At 32.9% G+C, this 21,555-nt stretch overlaps 1 protein-coding gene across 6 annotated transcripts in view; it reads left to right on the top strand.

Annotated features, from left to right (window-relative positions):
- The window catches only part of DEF8 (differentially expressed in FDCP 8 homolog), a 146,793-nt gene that overhangs the window by 54,406 nt on the left and 70,832 nt on the right, over positions 1–21,555 (top strand). For all 6 annotated transcript variants that reach the window (XR_015039391.1, XM_085810510.1, XM_085810512.1 and 3 more), the window contains 2 exons: positions 417–481; positions 19,160–19,259. Coding sequence is in view for 5 of the 6 variants with exons in the window: in XM_085810510.1 (XP_085666636.1) it covers positions 417–481; positions 19,160–19,259 (165 nt within the window). In the remaining variant the exon portion in view is untranslated. The remainder of the gene's footprint in view (positions 1–416; positions 482–19,159; positions 19,260–21,555) is intronic.

Below are 21,555 nucleotides of genomic sequence, written 5' to 3'. Positions count from 1 at the left end.
AAGCAGGAAATAATCTATGTTAGTTGTCATGGCTGTTGGTTGGCCTTAACCTTGCCTTTTGTATATATATAACTGATCTCCTGTTTTTGTGAATTGGGGATGACATTATTCACTACACTGAGCTTCTTTGCAACTTGAACTTGAGATTTCCATGCATGCTGTCTATCAATGATTATGCATGCTGTCTATTAATGATTTCATTCTTGTTAGTTAACTGGGATACTTTGAAATGTAACAGTTTAGATGAGTCATTTGTCTCATTTATGAAGAAAAAAAGAACTTGAGATAGATTTTACATAAAAAAATAATCTGACCGTATGTACCTACAGACTGTTTATTTGCCTGAATTGTATGAGAAAGAAAAATTAATTAAAATCTCATGATGATTAATACCATGAATTTTTTTTTTTTTCCAGAATGTGGTTTTAAATGTCATAGCAAGTGCCTGAATCTCATAACCAGGATATGTGCCAGCACAAAGGTGATCAGAATTATTTTTTATTTTATTGTACAGGTGCTGTATTTAGTTTGTATTCATTAAATATACCCATGAGGAAACAATGAGCAAAATAATGTAACCCACAAAAATTTTCATTTAGATAGATAGGCCAAAAATTTGTTTAGTTTTACAAGTATGTTATTTGATTTAAATTTCTTTATAAGACATAGTTATTTATTGAATGCAAATAAAAATATGTAGAATTGATACTTTTTAAAACTATTTATGTTGTGTATGTATTTAATATATGTTTTTTGATACTTGCACTAAACTATAAGAGGTATTTGTACACTAACCCTAAATGGAAATGTTGGTTGATGCCAGATAGCAGTAACTGCCATTAAGTACTACCGTTTCTGTTACAACCATGCCATAGTTCCCGCAATTGCTTTGTGTTTGTGCTCAGCAAAAGTTGCACCATGCATTGCATAGTGAAAACTGTTACTTTTGCATCACTTTATCACCCCTGATGCTGTCGCCATATGAATTCTACTAAATAGGAGTTTAAATTAGGTCTCGCTGTCCCCCTATGTCTCTTGTTCCTCCACTTAGCACTGCCCCACATACTCTCAACTGTTTGTGTATGAACTCCTGTATCAGGATCAATAAACTTGTATTTATGATTAATTTTGGCATGTAGGACTTCTTCTTCTGTTCTATTCGTTTGGTAACCTTTCCAACTGTCAGATTTTAAATTGTTTTTAATAATTTTATTAAGAAGGGTAGAGCCAGTTCTATTAGAAACAGTGACAAGAAACAAATCTTTTGTTTCTCTACATATATCACCAAACACCCACTGTCTGGTAATACGTGCTCACAATTATTTTTACGCTTTTTTGTTAAAATATTTCGCGCATCAGCTCAACTTCTGCTGCGGTGGCATTAATATGTAAGTATCTCATTTTGTTTAAATGAGAGATGACTCAGTTTTATTTTAATTTCGTCTTCTTGAGAACTCACTGCATAAATACTTATGCAAAAGCAAGCAATTCGGCCAGCAGACAAGAAGGCTGATTCTTTGGTGCACAAAAACTGAAAATTTACTTTTGGTTCCACTTGGCAAAATGACACTGAAGGTGCAGAAACGGACTTAATTTACTATTCTGCTAACAGGATTCAGAATGTTATATTTTCACTGTCTAATTTATTTTTAGCTGAATAAACTAATCATAAGCTAAATCATAAGTTTTCCAACTATTGTAAGTCTGACAACCATTAAACCTTTATCACTTTTTTGTGCAATCTTTATTATAATTTATCATATATATATATATGATAAATTATAATATATATATATATATATCACCCTTTCTTTTCTTGCATCTTATATTGAACTTGCATGCCATTCTATAAATGGTATGCCTTATAAATGAAATTGTAATTTCATAGTTTGTGATAATCATAACAGTAAGTGTTGAACATTTAAAGCGCCGTGGTTCGAAAAAACAAACATTTATTACACAGCAAAAAGGTGAAACACGCTCAGAGAGAAAACGTTTACAGGGTTTATGTATGTAACTTTACAGCAGATTATGGTTTAGCGAATCACAAACATGATGCAGAAAACAACCAATCAAAAGTAACATAAAGAAAATATAAACAAATAAAATAGGATTAGCTTCAGAATGCATCGGATGTGACAGAAACCTATAACTCTTTTTAACCAATAAAAGTGCGATTACAGATATCTCAGCACTCCCCCTTAATCACACATTATAGAAAAGATAAAAGAATCACACAATTTTTAAACAGCTCATTGATATTAAGTCATAGAATTTTATTTTGGACAGAGCATAGTTAACATATCTGCGATTTGTAAACTTGATGTACATATTCAATTTTAATATTATTTTCTTTAACAGTCTTACGGGTGAACTGTAGTTTTATATCTATATGTTTCAAACTACCTGAAAAGTTTTCATTAACAATATTTTTAATACATGATTGATTATCTTCAAAAATATAAACATTTTCAACATTGGAAATTTCGTTTACCACATTTTTTATCCATTAAACATCTTGAATACCTTTGCATAAAGCAATTATTTCAGCTTCTGTTGATGAAAGTGCAATACACTTTTGCTTGTTAGAGCACCACATAATAGGACAGTTTGAAAACATTATAAAGTAACCAGTAATTGATTTCCTATCTTGAATATCTCCCCCCCCCCAATCTGCATCTACATACAAACATAAGTTTGCTCTTTCCAAATCATCCTTTTTGTATATCAATTTTAAATTTAAGGTGTTTTTCAAGGACCTAAGAATTCTCTTTAGGCAACATGCTAACTCACATGATGACTCACATGCATGAAATATATTTTCTTTCTGAAAATCAGCTGCTGTAGATTTTGGTTCAATGTTAGTTTGGACAGTTTTACAATCAGACATTTTAAATTTATCAAGTAATTTTTCAATATATGGTTTCTGATCTAAATACAGTCAAAAGTCTTTAATCCAGACGTTCATAATCCGCAATAATCTATTATCCGGACCTCAAAGCTATAAACTTTCTGCGCATGTGTCAACGCATAATTGCATTAACGCATGAGCATAATACCTTTATGCATGCACATATGCATTCACGCATGCGTGTTTAATGTATAACGGATGGTATAAGCTAAGCTAAAATTATCTAATTATCTATTTCAGTTAATGTTGCAGATTGCGTTGTTCCTTAATCTTCGAATTGGATCCGGCTTATTATTTTTTGCAGACTGTTTGAGCAATTTTATAAAAGTAAGCTTGAACTTTCGATTATGTCAAAAAGAATTTCCGATTCTGGAGCTACCAAAGGATCTACAAAGCGAAAGCATGTTTCGATGTCCATCAAACAAAAAGTGGAATTGCTGCAAAAAATGGATAAAGGCTCCTTTGTTTCTCTAACAATTCCAAAATCTGTTTATCAATTTCACGCTGCTCTGTGTGTGTGGGGGGGGGGACGTTGCGGCACACAATGAACTGGAAGTTGATCTGTCAGTACTATCCTTATCTTCAGGGCAGATGTTTTTATTTTATTCGGCTTATAATTCCTTACTAAATGTAGTATTTCATGCGTAATGTATCCTTTACGCATGCACGCGTTGAAAGAAATGTTGGTTAATCTTCGAATTATGGTAACTTGGCAAATTTTTGGCGAAAATTTGGCGACCAACCCTGCTACAGCAACCTGCTAGTTTTTTTTTTTTTTTTTTGAACGCCATTTTGTTTTTATGAAGTAAAGGCATGCTTTTTTTTTTTTTTACTCAACATTTTTTTCCTATAATCTGCTAGCCGAATTACGCTTATGCTAGAACTTTTATGGAACAAAAGTGCTTAATCATGACGAAGATTAGGTGCGAAATTGGGAGAAAATGCAGAATTGCCCACTGCTTGCCGCGTTTTTAAGAATTGCACATACACGGTATCCATGTACACGTTGACCTATTTTCACTTGAAAAAACATCCCAGAATTGCACAAAAATGGCATTGCGCATACTCTTGACTTTATCCATGTACACTGCTAAAGTCCTAGCTAGTAACCTTTATCACTTTACCAAAATATCACCAAACTACCTTTTACCATATTCCAAAGATTAGCCGAAATGTTTAATAAAGTAAACAAATAAATATTAAGCTTTTTTTTAAATTTCGGTACCCTTTAGATCATAATTGCTCTTTATTTCATAAATTATAGTTTCATATTTTTAATTTTATAATTTCTACATGCCATCTTACCAGATTTAAACTGATGATCTATAATCCGGAAAAACCGATAATCAGGAATCGCCGAAGTACTGACGAGTCCGGATTAAAGACTTTTGACTGTATAAAGAACTGAACTCGAACTTCAGTCTAATTTCTAAAAATTCTGTGACACTTTCAGATTTTGACATTTGAAATTCTTTAGATAACAGTGATATTATAATACTTGTTTCTTTTACATCCAAACCTGCAATTAATAAGTCATTCACATAAAGAGCCATAATTACTTTATTACAATTTATATTTCTGATGAAAATACATGTTTTAGAGTCCAATTGCTTAAAATCTAATTTAATAACAAAATTAAGAAATTTCTGATACCGTTGTCGAGGAGACTGTTTAAGACCATATAAACTCTTTTTAAGTTTACATTTCTTACCACTCATATCATCATATCCTTTGGGCTGGTCCATGTAGATGGTTTGATCTAATTTATCGTTCAAGAAAGCTGTCTTGATATCGAAAGTAAAAGTTTGTAAACCTTCATTATTGATAATTATTAGGATTAAACGTAAAGAGCACATACTAATTACTGGTAAAAACGTGTCTGTATATTCTATGCCTTTTTGCATGAAACCACGAGCAACGAGCCTGGGTTTCTAAGTTTCATCTCGTTTTTTTGCGTAGAACCCATTTACAAGAAATGGCTCTTTTATCAGGGGGTAAATTCTGTAGATCCCAGACGTCATTATTTTCCATAGGTTTCATTTCCTCGTCCATAGCTCTTTTCCATAGTTCTTGTTCTTCTTTTGGTAGATTTACAATATCATCAAATGTCAGAGTGTCTTGTTGTGCAAACATCACTTGGTAAGTCTCAGGATTAGGATACGTAACTGGTTGTGTCTTTTCTCTTGAAGATTTTCTTTGTTCCTCCTTCTCATTTGCAGCATTTAATTTGCTGTTATCTGTGTTTGAAATTGATTTGTCTTCAATTTTAATGCCATCATTGTCATTTTCACTCAAATCAGAACTTTCGGAAATGTATTTTTGATTTTCTACTTCATTTCTTCATTAACCCCTTAACTGCCGCAGGCGTATATGTACGCCTTGCTCAGCTGATGTGTTAACTGCCCCAGGCATATAATATAATGCCCTTCCAATATGCTATCCTTTGCTTTGCATTGCTACTCGTAAAATTATTCACAAAGCTTTGGAATGAAACACCACAATGACCTTGACAAAATATGCGGATACTATTTCAGAGAAGTGCGAGGAGAAATTGGAGAGAGGGATGTGTCTAGAGCGATGAAAGTAATGACTACGCGGTATTGGCTGGTGTTGTGTGAGTAAAACGTATTTTTTTTTAATTCTGTGTCCTCCATTTTCATTTACTTTTTGTAGGATTAAAGAAAGATATAACGGATGCTTCAATCTATTTATCTTTTTTGAATTACTTTTTGATAAATTGCTTGTGCTTCATATTGTTACTGAAACTAACCATTTTGTAGACGAGAGTATGAACCAACACCTTGCAAATGAAAAATCAAGAACAAAATTGTGGCATTCCACCAGTTCAGAAGAAGCATATGCTTTTTTAGGCATACTGATTTCACAAGGTATAACACTGAAACCTGATATTACACTTTACTGGTCTAAAAATAAATTGATCGAAACTCCATTTTAAGGATCTTTTTTATTATAAAAACATCGTTTTTATTATACTTACATCTTTTTATTATACTTTTACTCTAAACATGAAATTTTGTGCATTCATTTTTTCCTTTTATTCTTTATTTTGTGAAAGTGAACAGTTTTTAGAAAGTAAAACTTGCACTTATTTTTCTCCTAATACATCGCATAACTATGCGCACCTGTGTGAAAAAACGTGGCACTGGGAAATCAATCTTGTGCCCGCAGCAGTTAAGGGGTTAAATTTAACATTTCTGGAAACAATAATGGGTCTTGTTTCTGGAATTATTAAACGATATCCCATTGTGGAAATATATAAATATACCTATAAATATCATTCTGACAGATTTTTCATCTAGTTTCTTTCTTTGAGATGGTGGCACAAGAGTAAAAGCATCACAGCCAAATACATGCATTTTTGTCAAATCAGGATTTTCACCATACTTCAGAAAATAAGGAACACAATTGTCAATTGAACTATTTGGAAGTCAATTATTTATATAAGCAGCCGTAAGTACTGCTCCACTGCAAAGGAATTTTGGTAAATTTGCCTCAAGTATCATTGCTCTAGCTTTTTACAGTACAGTTCTATTTGCTCTTTCAGCAACACCATTTAGGAAAGGTGTGTAGGGAGGTGCAGGATCTATTTTTACACTTGCTCTTTTAGCAACTTCATAAAGTTCTCCACTGACATATTCTTTGGCATTGTCACAGCGCAGTTTTGTGACAGTTGGATTCAATTTAAAGAATAGTTTAAGTTGATCAACAATGTCACTTTTTTTCTTTTGAGCAGTCTTATTTTCATAAATCGCGAGTAGTCATCAATTATAGTCATGAAATACTTTTCCCCATTGAGTGTTGGAGGTTCTATTGGACCACATAATATCAGTGTGTATAGTTATAAATGTTTTGGATTCTTTTATGCAAGGACCCTTTCCTATACGCAATGCACTTTGTTTGGCACGAACACATACTTCACAAATGCTTCTTTTGGAGGAAGATTCATTAGTTTTAATTTTTGATCACAACAGTGTCCTAGTCTTCTGTGCATTAAATCATTATTCTTTACAGCTAAAGCTGTATATAGATTTGGTAAAAAAATCACTAAAATATTGTTCGCATTTTGTCCAAATATCCAAATCTAAAACTTTTTTTTTCAATGTAAACTATTTCATTTTTAAAAATTATTCTCAAACCTGCTGCTTCAATATTTTTGACACAAATTACTTTTCCGTTTAATTCTGGGAATGCAAAGTACATCTTTTAACATTATTTCAACACAATTCTTAGTTTTGCAGCAAATGTCACCAATGCCTTCCACTTCTAAAACCGTCAATTTAGACGTGTATTTAACAGTTCCAGTCTTAGGCTTAATTGAGGTAAACCACTCCTTGCGAGAGGACATATGAGAAGTTGCGCCAGAATCAATAATAAATTGATCATATGCAAGATTTCCAGCCATAAAAGATATTGCAGGTGATGCATACTTATTACTATTTGAATTTGCCTGCTTTTTAGAATTATGAGGGCAATCCCCCCCAAAAAAAGGTCTCCTATTTTTTGGGGACGTAGAGAAAGTTTTAATACAGTTGTTGGCAACACTGTTGTGAGTGGTGCCTTTTCCGCTACCACATAAGCACGCAGGCGCTTCACTTGGATGCTCAGTCTTGGCTTGGCAGCCATTCGAAATGGAGCTCCCGATAAACGTTACCGCCAAGTGCGCACAGTTATTCAATTTTTGAACGCAAAAGGTGTTAAACCTGTTGAAATTCACCGCATATTGACGGAAGTGTATGGACAGTCGTGCATGGATGTCAAAAACTTTCGCAAGTGGTGTGGAGAGTTTACAGCTGGTCATACTGAAATTCATGATGAAGAAAGGAGCGGGAGGCCGTCAATTGCCTATGAGACGATTGTGAAAGTTGAGGAACTCATGCGTAAAGATCAGAGGATCACTCTGGATGCTCTCTGCATTTTGGTTGCTGAGGTTTCCAGAAGCTCCACCCACAGGATTTTAACGTAAAAGTTGCAATATTGGAAGGTGTGTGCAAGATGGGTGCCACGTGTGCTGACAGAAGACCACAAATGGCAACGTGTTGATTCATCCCGCGAATTTCTTCGCCGCTTTGGAGACGAAAAGGACGACTTTTTGTACTCGATTGTCATGGGTGATGAAACCTGGGCATTCCACTTTACACCTGAGACAAAACAACAGTCATGCAAGTGGCGGCATCCCTCTTCGCCCAAGCCACGAAAATTCAAGCAAACACAATCTGCCGGTAAAGTCATGGCAACTGTGTTTTGGGACAGGAGCGGGGTACTGTTGGTCGACTTTCTGCCTGCTGGGACAACACTCAACACTGACAAGTACTGTGAAACACCGAAGAAACTCAGAAGGGCAATTCAGAACTGGAGAAGAGGGATGTTGAGCAAAAGTGTAAGCATTCTCCACGAAGATGCCCGTCTACACGTCGCCCGTCAAACCATCGATCTCCTGCAAAATTTTGGTTGTAACGTCATCACATACCCACCCTACAGTCCGGACTTGGCATCCAGCGATTTCCACCTGTTCCCTAAGTTGAAGGAACATTTGTCTGGACGTCGGTTCTGCTCCGATGATGAGGTGAAAGATGAGGTTCAACGCTTCCTGAAGGGCATGGCAGCAAGCTGGTATGACATGGGCATTGTAAAACTGCCACAGCGTCTACAAAAATGCATCGACTGAAATGGTGATTATGTTGAAAAATAAAGCATTTTTCAATCTTTAAAGTGATGTAGCAATTATAGAAAATAAACGACTCTTTATATATCTAAAAATATATTAGACCTTTTTTTTGGGATTGGCCTCGTATCAAAACATTCACTTTTGAAATGACCAGTTTTCCCACAGCTATAACAGTCACAGTTCTTTTTTCTACAGAATTTAGCAGAATGTCCTTTATGTTTACAATAAGTACAAAACAGTTCCTTACGAGCACTAATAAAAACAGAGTTGTCCATATTTGGTTTAGAATACTTATCTTCATTTTTGTAATCGAAAACAAGCGATTCAGAAGTCTGTTTGTAACAAAATCCAAACTCAAATTATCACTTGGTTGATTTTCTAGTGATGCATTAACATTTTCATATTCCTTTGGCAATGACATTAAAATGTAAATAATAACATCAAAGTTACTTACTTTGTAAAGTTTTAATTTAAACTAACCAAATTTCTTTTTAAGTTACCTTTTCCTGTAAACTCTTATTTCAACTTCCCTTCAGAATGAGCCCGCGGCTCAGATTTATGCTAATTTGTGTTTGAGCCAAGTTTTGTATTTAAAGGTTAGTGAGAAACTTCTCAAGTGTGAGAGGGCTTTTAGTCTCAGACCACTTCGGCTCGGTGGACGTTCACCAGATTAGTTAGTATTTAAATTCTTACACCATAGCGCTATTACTCTAATGCTTATTGAAGTGATTTAAGTGCGTTAGTACTTAGCTAAGGCTTGTTACGCACCATAGATAGGCCAATCTTGCGTTTAAGCTCTGAGATCTGCGACTATTTGAATTTCCACTTAAGCTTTACTTTAAATTGTTTGATTGTTCAGTTAGACCCAAGCGGGGTCATTATTTTTCTGTTATCACTCGCGAGCTGGGAGTTGCTCTAAATAGTGATTTAAATAAAAGGGTCTTTTACACCCTTTTTACGTTGTAGTTCTTCTAGCACTCACAAGAACATAGCTGCATTCAGCTCACTATTCGAGATCAGATCAGGACCTTGATACTGTCACCATTATGTTTGCCAAGAGTATGCACAGAACACATAGTTCTGACAACTTCCGATCAAGAGATGCATAGATTACTAACCAAGTTCATTATGTTGTCTCATGAATGAATGTCTCGTAAATGAATTTTTTTCTCTTTTGTATGCATGCAGTGTGTCTCGTAAAATTGACCCAACACTAAAATTTTCTGTGAATGGAACCCAGTTAATTATTTACAGCCGCATTATTATTATTATTCATATTGGCACTTAATTTTAGGTACTCTTGACATTTGTGCATCTTTCATTAGAAATAAAACAAATGTAAATTGAATCAAAGTAATATAAAAAATATTAGAGTAAAACAGTGTTAAAAAAGGTTAAACTCTTGCTATTCTGTCAAACAAAATAAAAGATCTCATTCAAACTCAACACATTTTTTAATATTTTGTTGAATTATCATTAAGATTCAATGACATATTTTTATTATTTCTAGCCTGATTTTACTTCATTCACCGTGCATTACTAATTTAAGTTCTTATTTAAAGAAATATACTTTTTGAATTGTTTTCTTTTTCTTGCCAAATATGGTTGATGGGTATTAAATCTGGATGTTGAGAATGCTATTGATTAATTTAAGGCAAATAAATAACAGCTGCTGATGCTTATCCATTGTAGTATCCTGGAAATAATGGTTTGATAGGATTCCTAAAAATTTTTTCATGATGTCAAATTTTTGTATTGATGGTTTCAGATTTCATATTAAAACATTTCTATACTTATGCCAAATCATTGTACCATCATAAATTTAAGATTACAGTTTCGGTAAATGTTCAAAACATAGCACTTATCCCTATTGTCCAGTAGTTGACTTTACACCTGAGACAAAACAACAGTCATGCGAGTGGCGGCATCCCTCTTCGCCCAAGCCACGAAAATTCAAGCAAACACAATCTGCCGGTAAAGTCATGGCAACTGTGTTTTGGGACAGGAGCGGAGTAGTTGACTTATTTCTAGTACATTTAAGAAAGAACAGTTTTTTTTGTTTTGTTTTTCACTGGCATAGAATTTCTTCCTTTCTCCAGACTATTATTATATCCAAGCCATCTGACATATACATGCACTGCAATACAAAAGAAAATCAGATTATTTTTCTGACATATATAGCATGTCAGAACAAAATCAGATTACTATTCTGACATTTTTGGGATTAGCAGAATATTTTATTTTATTCACAGAATTCTGTGGCAAATTTGGGAATACATGGTCCTTGAAATTTATGACAATAGAAGGGTTTTCTTCCGCAAAGGATCCCTTGGCACTTCCGCAGCGGATCCGTTGGCACCGGTGCGTATTTATTCGCCAAGCTCACCAACGGCTAATCAGCCATGATTTTAGCGGTGTATAGTTAGTTACGTTGCAAGATATTTAACATATGGAAGCATTGATTTGAGCGGTGTACAGTCAAGTTATAAGATATATAGCATATAGAAGTAAAATAAATAGGTTAACCATGACATTTAGCGGCGTATAGTTAACCTGGGAGGACGTGCGCTGTATTATTATGTAACACGAGAACGCGCGTCGCAATTAAACGACGTACAAATGTAATAATGTAAAAAAATGCATTCTATATTAACCCGCGAGCACATGCACCGATCCGACGAACACGAGAACACGTGCCGGGTATATCATACCCGAATAAAAAGTTTGTAATTAAAAATTTGCCGAATAAAATTAATCGGTTTTTAAAAGAAATTAAAATGTAAAACCAAGTTAATACTTCATTTTAGACAAGATATGAAAGAATAAGGAGAGGTAAAATTATTTACTTACAATTTTTTGAACATTGTTTACAAAATGAGGTCATATGTTCCATACATATACTTTTGCTACAATTTTCACAAATGAATCTGGTCTTTCTATCTTTTTTCTTGGGGCACTCTGTACACCTCTTGTAAGTAATTTTAGGTTTTTTTGGGGGGAGGTTCATTGTTAACATGTTCATCGATGGTCAGTGTTTGTCTAGAATCAGGAACTACAGATGCTCGTCGTCGTTCATTTTGAACACTTTCTATTAGCTGCATCCCTAAGGCTTTGAGAAAAGTACGCCTGGTACGGTATTCCGTTGGTGGTTCCTTCTTTGATAGTAGAATTATTCTTGCATTAATGGCAGCCACGTTTAACACTGAAAAGAAAATCACCATAGGCCATCGACGTGCTACTCTTGCTGTAGAATACACAGCTGCCATCTCATCTACAACATCGACTGCTCTTTTTGTCATGTTATAGAATGTAATGATTTCAGGCTTTTTAGATTCCCCAGTAGATTCACCGATTTGATCGTCGGAATGCATTGTGGATAACAGGATCACACTCTTATTTTTTTTTCCGCACATAAGATACAAGTGTTGCTTCTTTCTGAAAACCGAAAATTGAAGACTATACCTCTATTTTCTTTGCCAGAAACTCAGGTGGCATTTCTCTCTTATTTTTACGCATTGTACCTACTATCGTAATTTTCTTCTTTAGGAGATCTTGAGATAATTCATATCCCATATACCAATTATAAACTGTTAAATTTTGACCAGACTTGCATAAGGGCCTTATTAAACGTTTGACAACTTCGCTTGCACCCTTTTCAACTTGAAATGGCCCATCTGGTTGTTTACCAGCATAAATTTCCATACTCCAGGTATAAAATACCATTGCGTCTACAAGAGCAAATATTTTTATGCCATACATTGCTGGCTTGTTGGGCATATATTGTTTGAAGGAACAACGGCCTCTGAATGATTCCAATTTCTCATCAATGGTCACATACTCTCCTACAGTATAAGCCTTTTGGCAATGTGACAAAATTTCCAAAAAATTCTCTGATCGGAGCTAATTTATCAACACTGACATTGTTTCCTGAAATATGTCCATTCCCATTCCGTCTGTTGCCCACAAATCTCTTACGTTCACATGGGATGATTTATAAACTCCACATAAATACAGCAATCCAATTAAAGTTTTGATTTCCAACTAATTTGTTGTTTCGCATCCCGAGTTTCACGAGTGAAATTTCCACTTACTGAATCAATATAAATATTTGTATTGTCGACTACATGTTTTAACATATTTTCATCGATAAGCAGTGACAAGAAATCTAAAGGTGTTGAGATGTCTTTAGAATACTTCATATTTCCAGGGAGTTTAGTTATAATATTTTTGACGCCAATTATAACATTAGTCCGGAATTTATTTTTGTTCCATTTTTTCCAACATAAAACTCATTGCTACATTCCAAAGTTTCATTTTCTGTTTCTGTATCTGAATCACTACTCTCTATGGATGAATCATGATTACTATTATATTCTTCGTAATCAACATCTTCACTAAATGAATCCTCATCAGAAGAAACGGTTTCAAGAAGATTTCTCAATCTTTTCATCTCTTCATCGTAAGGAATATACGGCGCCGTGCTTACAATTCAAGAAAAACCTATAGTAAAAGCTTGAAAACGAGAAGTGCGAAGTGACTCACTGAGAAATGCGAGTACACGCGCGAGTATGACATGCCCGAACAATGGTGTTCCTAGAAAACCGTTGCACCTGTCACCTCAGGAATTTCCCCCATTTAAGTATGTGACCTTGAACTCAGCTACACCAAGTTTCATCCTTTTATGAAAGAATGGGTGAGAAATATACAAAAAGAAAAATGCACATGGGTATGACATGCCCGTTGCGTGTGCTTGCGGGTTAATTATAACATTTATTATATAAAATTACTTAAAAATAAGGTTACTTTTAAAATTAATGACAAATAAATCAAAAGTACTTACGTTTTCTTCATATGACTAGGAATCATTGATTTCTACGAGAAATTTGTGTTTTTCATTTTTGAATGCAATTATAATCCAAATTATGCAGAATTATTACATGGACAATGAGTTATATAATTAATTTTCAAATCAGTTAGGCTCAAGAAGAATTAGATATTTTGTAGTTTGAATGAAGCTTCTATTTCACAGTGTTCTTGACATAGTATATTTTTTTTTACACTTCACACATATAGTTTTTGATTTTCTGTCTTTTTCTCTTGAACACATGTAACATCTCCGGTAACATAATTTTTTCTTTGTTTGCGAATCTTTAAGAGAATCTTCGTTGTATTCCTTCTGTTTCTGTCATGATTTTAACTGAGGATCTAAAAGTGCAAAAGCCAAATCAGAAGTGCCTCCTATTCCTGAACTTCTCTGGTGGAGTTTTAGTAGATAAAAGCAAGATCTTTGAATTTATGCTGGCAATATTTAATAACAACAACAACAACAAAAAAAAAAAAAAAAAAAAGCCCATATCGGTTTGATACTCTGGCCACAGAGTAAGTGCCACCCATTTCGTCGACTATATCAACCGCTCCTTTTTTCATGGGGTCCACCAGAAGCTGAGCGGTAAAGTCGCTGAATACTGGTAGTTCGGTCCGAGGTTCAAATCCCACGAACAGGCTGGCTGCATGGGCGTTTTCATGGTTTTTCCTATGTGTAACGTGTATACAAGCCATTTTCCCTTAGAAAGTCCTCCACGAAGGCATCCCTCCCTTTAGGCAGACAGCCCTAGTGTACTTTGCCATAATCTCAATAAACCAAACCTTTTGTCATGTTATAAAACGTAATTATTTCAGATTTTTTCAAATCTCCCGTGCTTTCATCAATATGGTCATCATTGTGCATAGTTGACAAAGGTTGACACATTTGTTCTTTTTAGCCATATAAGAATGTAGCATTATATCCTTTTGAAACCTGAAGAGGGTTGAATGCTGTTCTCTATTCTTATTCGATACAAATTCAGGTGGGATAATCTTCTCATCCCTGCATATTGTTCCAACAATAGAAATTTTATTTTCCTGTAAGAAATTGGCTAATTTATAAACTGGTATACTAACTGTCTGTGGTAACGTTTCTTCCTGAATTGTATAATGGAATTAGGATGCGCTTTGCTTTGTCACAAGAACTGTTAACTTTCTTGTATGGCCCATCTGGCTACTGACCTGAGTAAATTTCCATGTTGAAAGTATAGAAGGTTCTAAAATCAACCACAGTAAATATCTTTATACCATATCTTACAGGTTTCTTAGGCATATACTTAAGAAAGGTGCATTGTCCTTGAAAAGGTTCTAGCTTTTCGTCCAAAGTCATGTATTCCCCTACATGATATAATTTCTGACAATTCTTGACAAAATTTTCAAACAAATCTCTTATTGGAGCTAATTTATCACTCTTTCTTCTGCCATCTCGGGTTCCGACATCATTAAATCATAAGGCACGAATGAAAAGAAAACGCTTATAGTTCATTGTTTTACGAAAAATATTCAATCCTGTTCCATCAGTCACCCATAATTCTCTAACATTTACATGGGAGGATAGATAATGGGAATGGGATTTACATAAGTCCTAAAAAAGCAAGAAACACTTCTTTCTCCATAGGTTTTGCATCTCTTTAAAATTTCCTGAAATATTTTTTACATAAATATTAGAGCATTTCACAATCATTTCAATCATTGTGTCATCAAATATTAGCTTCCATGCATCGATGGGTGAAGCCACATCTTTAGATATATGTGTATTGCCAGGCAATTTTTTTTATGATATTATGGGACACCATGCATCTTTGAATACAAAAGGGTTCTTTCTTCCATTTTGTTGTTTTATCTTTTCCTCTAAAATAGTCACTTTGATCACAAGGAATGTCTTCGGAAGAGTCGCACTATTTTTCGAATTCAGCCTGATGATCACCAAATATATCTTCATCATCTAAATCTTGTAAGAAAGTCCGTTTCTGAAAAGATGTTTGGATACTTATAAGGAATGATGTTCTGCAAATTTACCTTAAAATGGACATAATTCAATGCTGTATACATTAGTGCAATCTAGAATATCCAAAGTGAGAATGGAAAAAGCAATATTCTCATTTCCGTTTATGAAATAACCAATGCTATTGACAAATTAATATGTACCCTACGATAATTGCAGTTCTAGGATATCATTGAAATAATTTCTTCTTATAACAGATGTAGGAAAAATCAGCAGTTCCAGTATTTTAGACTTATTAAAAACCAGCAGTTCCAGTATTTTATTCTGCATCAGGCCTAATGAAATTAATCATGACAACATCATTTTCTTCTGAATGATGCAGCCATACTGAAAAAGGTAGATGAAACACTTCTCAAAATGTTGTATCTGAAATGAGTCGTAAATGCTTTGCGTGAAAAGTTCATGAATTGTTGCCAGACATTGACAAACCTATTTGTATTCTAAGAAAGATCTTTTTAAATCTCTTTTATAGTGAGAGTCTTTGGAGAGACTGCAGCTGATATATTAATTTTGACAAAGTGGGTAACATGGTCAAGTGAGATTGTTATTATGCCAAGCAGTAATAACTTTAGGGATTTACCCTACGTGTGACAGTGTGATGGCCCAAGATACTGAATACTGAAGATTCAAACTTGGGTCAAACTACCAGTATTCAGAATTGTATTGCTCAACTGCTTATGAACTTGAACAAAAATATGAATATCTTGTTAGTGGAGCCCATGACGTAAGAAAATCAGGAAAATTTATAAAGTTTTCAAGATTAAAACATGGTCGATTTTGTTATGAATCCCATGATTCTGACATTTTTTAAATACACTCCTGCTACACTGATAGAGGCAGAATGATCATTGTCCTGCTTACAACAGATACATCATGTCAATGTAGAATATCTGAAGGAAAGTTTAGGTTATTCGAATATGGCAATGAATACCGGCTATGGACCTGAAGAAAGATGCCATTTTGAACAACTTTCTAAGGGAAACTGGCTTGTATTTGCATTACATATGAGGTAAACTAGAAAAATCAACCATGCAGCCTGCCCTTTAACCATGATATGAAACCAGATCAAATTACCAGTATTCAATATCAGTTGTAGGAAAAAGCTGAAGAAAATGCTTGCAATATCATGTAATCAGAAATTAACTATGTGTTGCATAGCAGGATTACTTTTGCAAGTGTCGAGGTAGAGAATACTTTTTTTTTCTTTTTCTTTATATAGTATTTGGCCATGGTATTCATTACATGTATTCTCTGTCATTCATACAGAATACTAATATTTTTAGTAAAAAGTGTCTTTTTCATTACGTGCTTTTGCTTGTCGATATTCTCAAAATTATGTTTAATAATTAGTGCTACTGTACATTTAACAGATTAATGGATTCATTACTAAATAATACATATAAAACATTCATTTTACACAAGCAATTTTTCAAAGTTGTTTTTTGAATTTACTTGCTGATAGCTTAAAATATTTTATTTTGAAACAACTGTCTTTTTTCATAATAAATTTGACAATGCCAAGTATGTTCAATAATATTCAAATCCTTTAAAGTAGCATTGTAAATAAAACTAGAATAAACATTATACATCTTGTTATCTTTAAAGATTCATTCAAACTTTGATTAATTACTCAAAGCAGTGGTTTACTAACTTTGATGACCCCTGGGAATACATAAAAGTATTTTGTCATCTCAGAGAACCAATAATTTTTTTTTTCATTCTAATCATCTATTGTATATAAACACCTAGCATCCTCTGAAAAGTAATTTTTAAAAATGCATTAAAAATATATCAAATTTTTAAGCATGAAAACTGATTTAATTCTTATTATTTAGGTAAAAATAACAGTAATAAAAATAAAAACTTAATTTAAATTTAACCCACGTTAATCATAATATTTTAGGAGCCCTGTGGTTCTGTGTGTTTAAAGTCTTTTAAAAATTACGTAAGAACACAGCGATACTATTCTAAAAAGCCGTATTATATTAACCCCCCCCCCCACCTTCGGCGATTTTCACCACCTAACCCAGTACCAAAAAGAAGCCTCGAACACATGGCAAATATTCTCTTTCTTAAAGCGAACCAGGTTGCCAATTCGCTGGGTTACCAGCTTTGAACGTTTATCGCCATTTTGGGCGATGTTTACATTTAAGGGATTTTTTGCGGAAGTACTTCCCAATAGAATATTATAATGCACAGAATAATTTTAGTATACCAACTCTTCATTTATTTTTAATTCTGAGATGTTATGTATAACATTTTGTTACATCAAAGTTTGTTTTTAGTTTTCAAAGACTGTTAAATTGCCTTCTTTCTTCTTCCTAAAGCTGCAAATTGAGAACTAACTTATGAATTTCTAATAGTGCATGTTCTATTATCTTTGAAAAATAAATTTGCACGTGTGGTTTAAATGAAGATAAAAATGAGATAAAATAGTTTAAGTTGACATGCATTAAAATAAAAATAAAAACTTTTGCAGTTGAACAAGCTGCTTCCTCATCTGGAGGTGAAATGGGTGGGTTGATCAAGTTCATGTTCTTTTATTGGTTTCAGCAGGGTTGCTATTCTCAGAGTCAACATGCAGATTTATGGCAAATTGAAGATAATGGCTCTATTGCAGCATGATTTGGTGCTAATTTTAAATTCTAATTTTGAAGCTACAAATATGTTAGGCTGTAGCAATGATATTCGTCTTGTCCCATTTAGTTACTGCATATAGTTGCTCAGAAAAGTATTTAACTAAAGATGGGTTATATTCATTGATGAACTGATTGGCAGAGAGTTTATAGATATCTTTTTTAATTCTCATCTGATGTTACAGATAGTTTTCTACATGTTGAGATCATGTATTGAGTTTCCTTGTTTACATCTTCATTGCAGATTGAGATAGTATTATACACCTGAAATATGTTTTGTAGCAACATCAATTTATCTGATTGTGACAATTTCCAAATGGATAGAGCTGGTGTAATGGTAAGTTTATAGCCAAAACTTTTGAAAATAGGGCTGAGGCATGAGATTATTGGGTTGTGAGAGAATATTGCAATAAATATAGTTTATCCCCTCCCCCCCAATTCTTGCATTAGTAACAACTTTACATCTCCTTTCTTTCAAAAAGTAAAGGCAAAGAATATGCATTAGAATGTTGAAAAGAATGTTCAAATAACAAAAAATGCAGTGAAACCTTTGTTGAATTATTTCAAGATGATTGCTTTTCAGAAGTTTCCTGTTGCTTTGATATGAAATATGATAAACTTACATTTTATGTTTTAGAACGTGACATTGTTTATAAGTTATTAGTAATCTGAACACTTTATGCTGTGATTTTTACTCTTGAAAGAGAAACTATTAACTCTTAAGCTCTGTAATATCCCACACCCTTTTTTTTTTTTTTTTCTTTTTGAAAGCATATTTAACAGGGGGGAAAAATTCTACAAAGTATGGAAACCACATTTTATAGTTTGAGTTTAATGCTTTTTACATTTCTTTTTGAAATTAAGAATGTGTGATCAGGTTTGTGACAAACTTAAGTTCTAATTAAATAAATCTTCCTGAAAAGTTTCTTCTTTGAGCTGTTTTATTGTATTTTCATATTTTGAAAGAAACTGGAAGTTTGATTTTTAAGCTACTATTCAATATATTATTTTTCAAAAGACCAGCCAGAAAAATTTTACAAAATAAAATATGTTTTTAGGTTACTGAAAATTGTGCTTATGAACTTTCCATTTGCCCTGAGCTGGGGCTTTCTCAACAGAAATTCAGATGCGCAGAATGCAAGAAAAAATTTATATTTAGTAAGTTTATTTTCTGACATTAAAAATTGATGTATTTTAAATGTATGTATGTATATATATATATATATAATAGTAGTAGGTAGAAACATTGCAGCGATCTTGCTAAAAAATATATATATATAGATAGATATAGATATAGATATAATTTATTTACTAAATAATATTGATTAATTGATTATATTATCCTAAGTTTAATTATAGTAGGATTATCTTAAAAGAGTGAATCCATACTAGTAAGTTATATTTTGAAAGATGTTTTGAAGTAACTTGAAAGTAAAATGTTAAAAATGTTTTAACAGGGACTGGAATTAAATCATGAATAACAAAATTTCAATTGTAAAAGGAATAAATTAAAGCCAAGAATTAAATTAAATGCATGTAATCATTGTCATTGATCGGAAATTAGTTGACTTTTCAAGGGGAACAAACCAACTCCCGTTCAATGAACAATAAATACGAAAGTGAAATTAAAAAATAAATACGAAAATCCATACTAGTAAGTTATATTTTGAAAGATGTTTTGAAGTAACTTGAAAGTAAAATGTTAAAAATGTTTTAACAGGGACTGGAATTAAATCATGAATAACAAAATTTCAATTGTAAAAGGAATAAATTAAAGCCAAGAATTAAATTAAATGCATGTAATCATTGTCATTGATCGGAAATTAGTTGACTTTTCAAGGGGAACAAACCAACTCCCGTTCAATGAACAATAAATACGAAAGTGAAATTAAAAAATAAATACGAAAGTGTTTCGTCTTTACTCAAGCAATAAGGCTAAGCCAAAGCAGCAATTAAAATCAGGCCAAATGTTTCCGTGAATAGAAGGGATTATGAACCAATGCTGATATTCAAAGAACTTATTCCTATTAAGCATTTTAGCCAATTCAATTTTGAGTGAAAAGCAATTTCTGCAGTAAATTTCGAAAATGCTCGAGTAACCGTCCCCCGACACCCTCGTGTTTATGCATTTGAGTTCAATATTATTTGTAAAAATTAAACATTGGAAATTGTCATTATGAAATAGAATACAAAGTAGTTAAAATAAACATTAGAGAATTACAAAATATAAGAAATATAATGCAATCTTTGCAAAACCATTCTACACAGAAATTATTCATAAAGAACTTCTCAACGCAACTACTTATCAATTAGCCAACCTTACAGAAACATCTATAATAAACAGAATTAAAACTTTTCATAAAAAACTCAATATTACTTTAAATACAAACTACAACAGATTTACTAACCTTTATGCAATTTCCAAATTCCATAAAACACCATTAAAATTCAGATTTATAGCTAATGGAACTAATAATTACAAAAAAAATGTAGACTATTATTTTTCAATTCAACTTAAAAAAATCTGTAAACTTATTTTCAACGATTGTAACACTAACCATAACTATTGCTGGATCATCCATAATAACACTCATGTCATTAAAGCCATTCAAACAGTTAACATCCAAAACATTATCTGCTATGACTTACATACCTCACTTCCTCTAGAAAACATATACCTCACTTCCTCTAGAAGAAATCTATACTAGTCTACTAGATCTGCCTAAACTCTTCCCTGATATGCTCACAATTATGACTCTTAACAAATAGAAAACCTACCTAAAATGCACACTTTTTCATAACTACATCAGATTTCAAAATCAACTTTTTAAACAAGTCAGAGGTCTGCCAATGGGCTTACATTTCAGCACCTCGATCTGTTATATCTTTTTATTTATCAAAGAATTTAACTTCCAAAAAAATCTACAATCACAAGAATTAAATTACTACAAGCACACTTACAGATATATTGATGACCTTATTACAATTAATAATTTTAATAAAATTGAACATTCCAAGCTTTATCCAAATTGTCTTACACTTAATAAAACTAATAATTCACAAAAGAGCATAGACTATCTAGATCTTCAAATCATTAACTACAAAAAAATTTTACTTTTTGACAAAACAAGAAATTTCAATTTCAATACTAACAAACTAATAAATTGGAATTCCAACATATCCAAAAAAAGTAATTAACAATACAATAATAAATAAAATATAACGAATTAAAAATATCTGCACAGATACGATAGATTTACAACACAAAATTGTGCTCCTTATTAAAATTCTCAAAAATAATCTAATACCCATTCAATTTATTAACCATTGCCTTGAAAGAGCAGGCGTTAAATACTCACTCTAAATCATTTAACTGATAGGAATATGATAATTTGTTCCTAAACCTGAGAAGGCGGTTTAAGTTGGATGACTATCAGTTGAAGGATTTGTACAT

The sequence above is a fragment of the Stegodyphus dumicola genome, chromosome 2 (genome assembly GCF_044657685.1).
Source record: "Stegodyphus dumicola isolate Sdum_Otavi_A_Nest chromosome 2, ASM4465768v1".
Taxonomy (NCBI): Eukaryota; Metazoa; Arthropoda; class Arachnida; order Araneae; family Eresidae; genus Stegodyphus; species Stegodyphus dumicola.
This window is presented reverse-complemented; position numbering and strand designations above follow the sequence as displayed.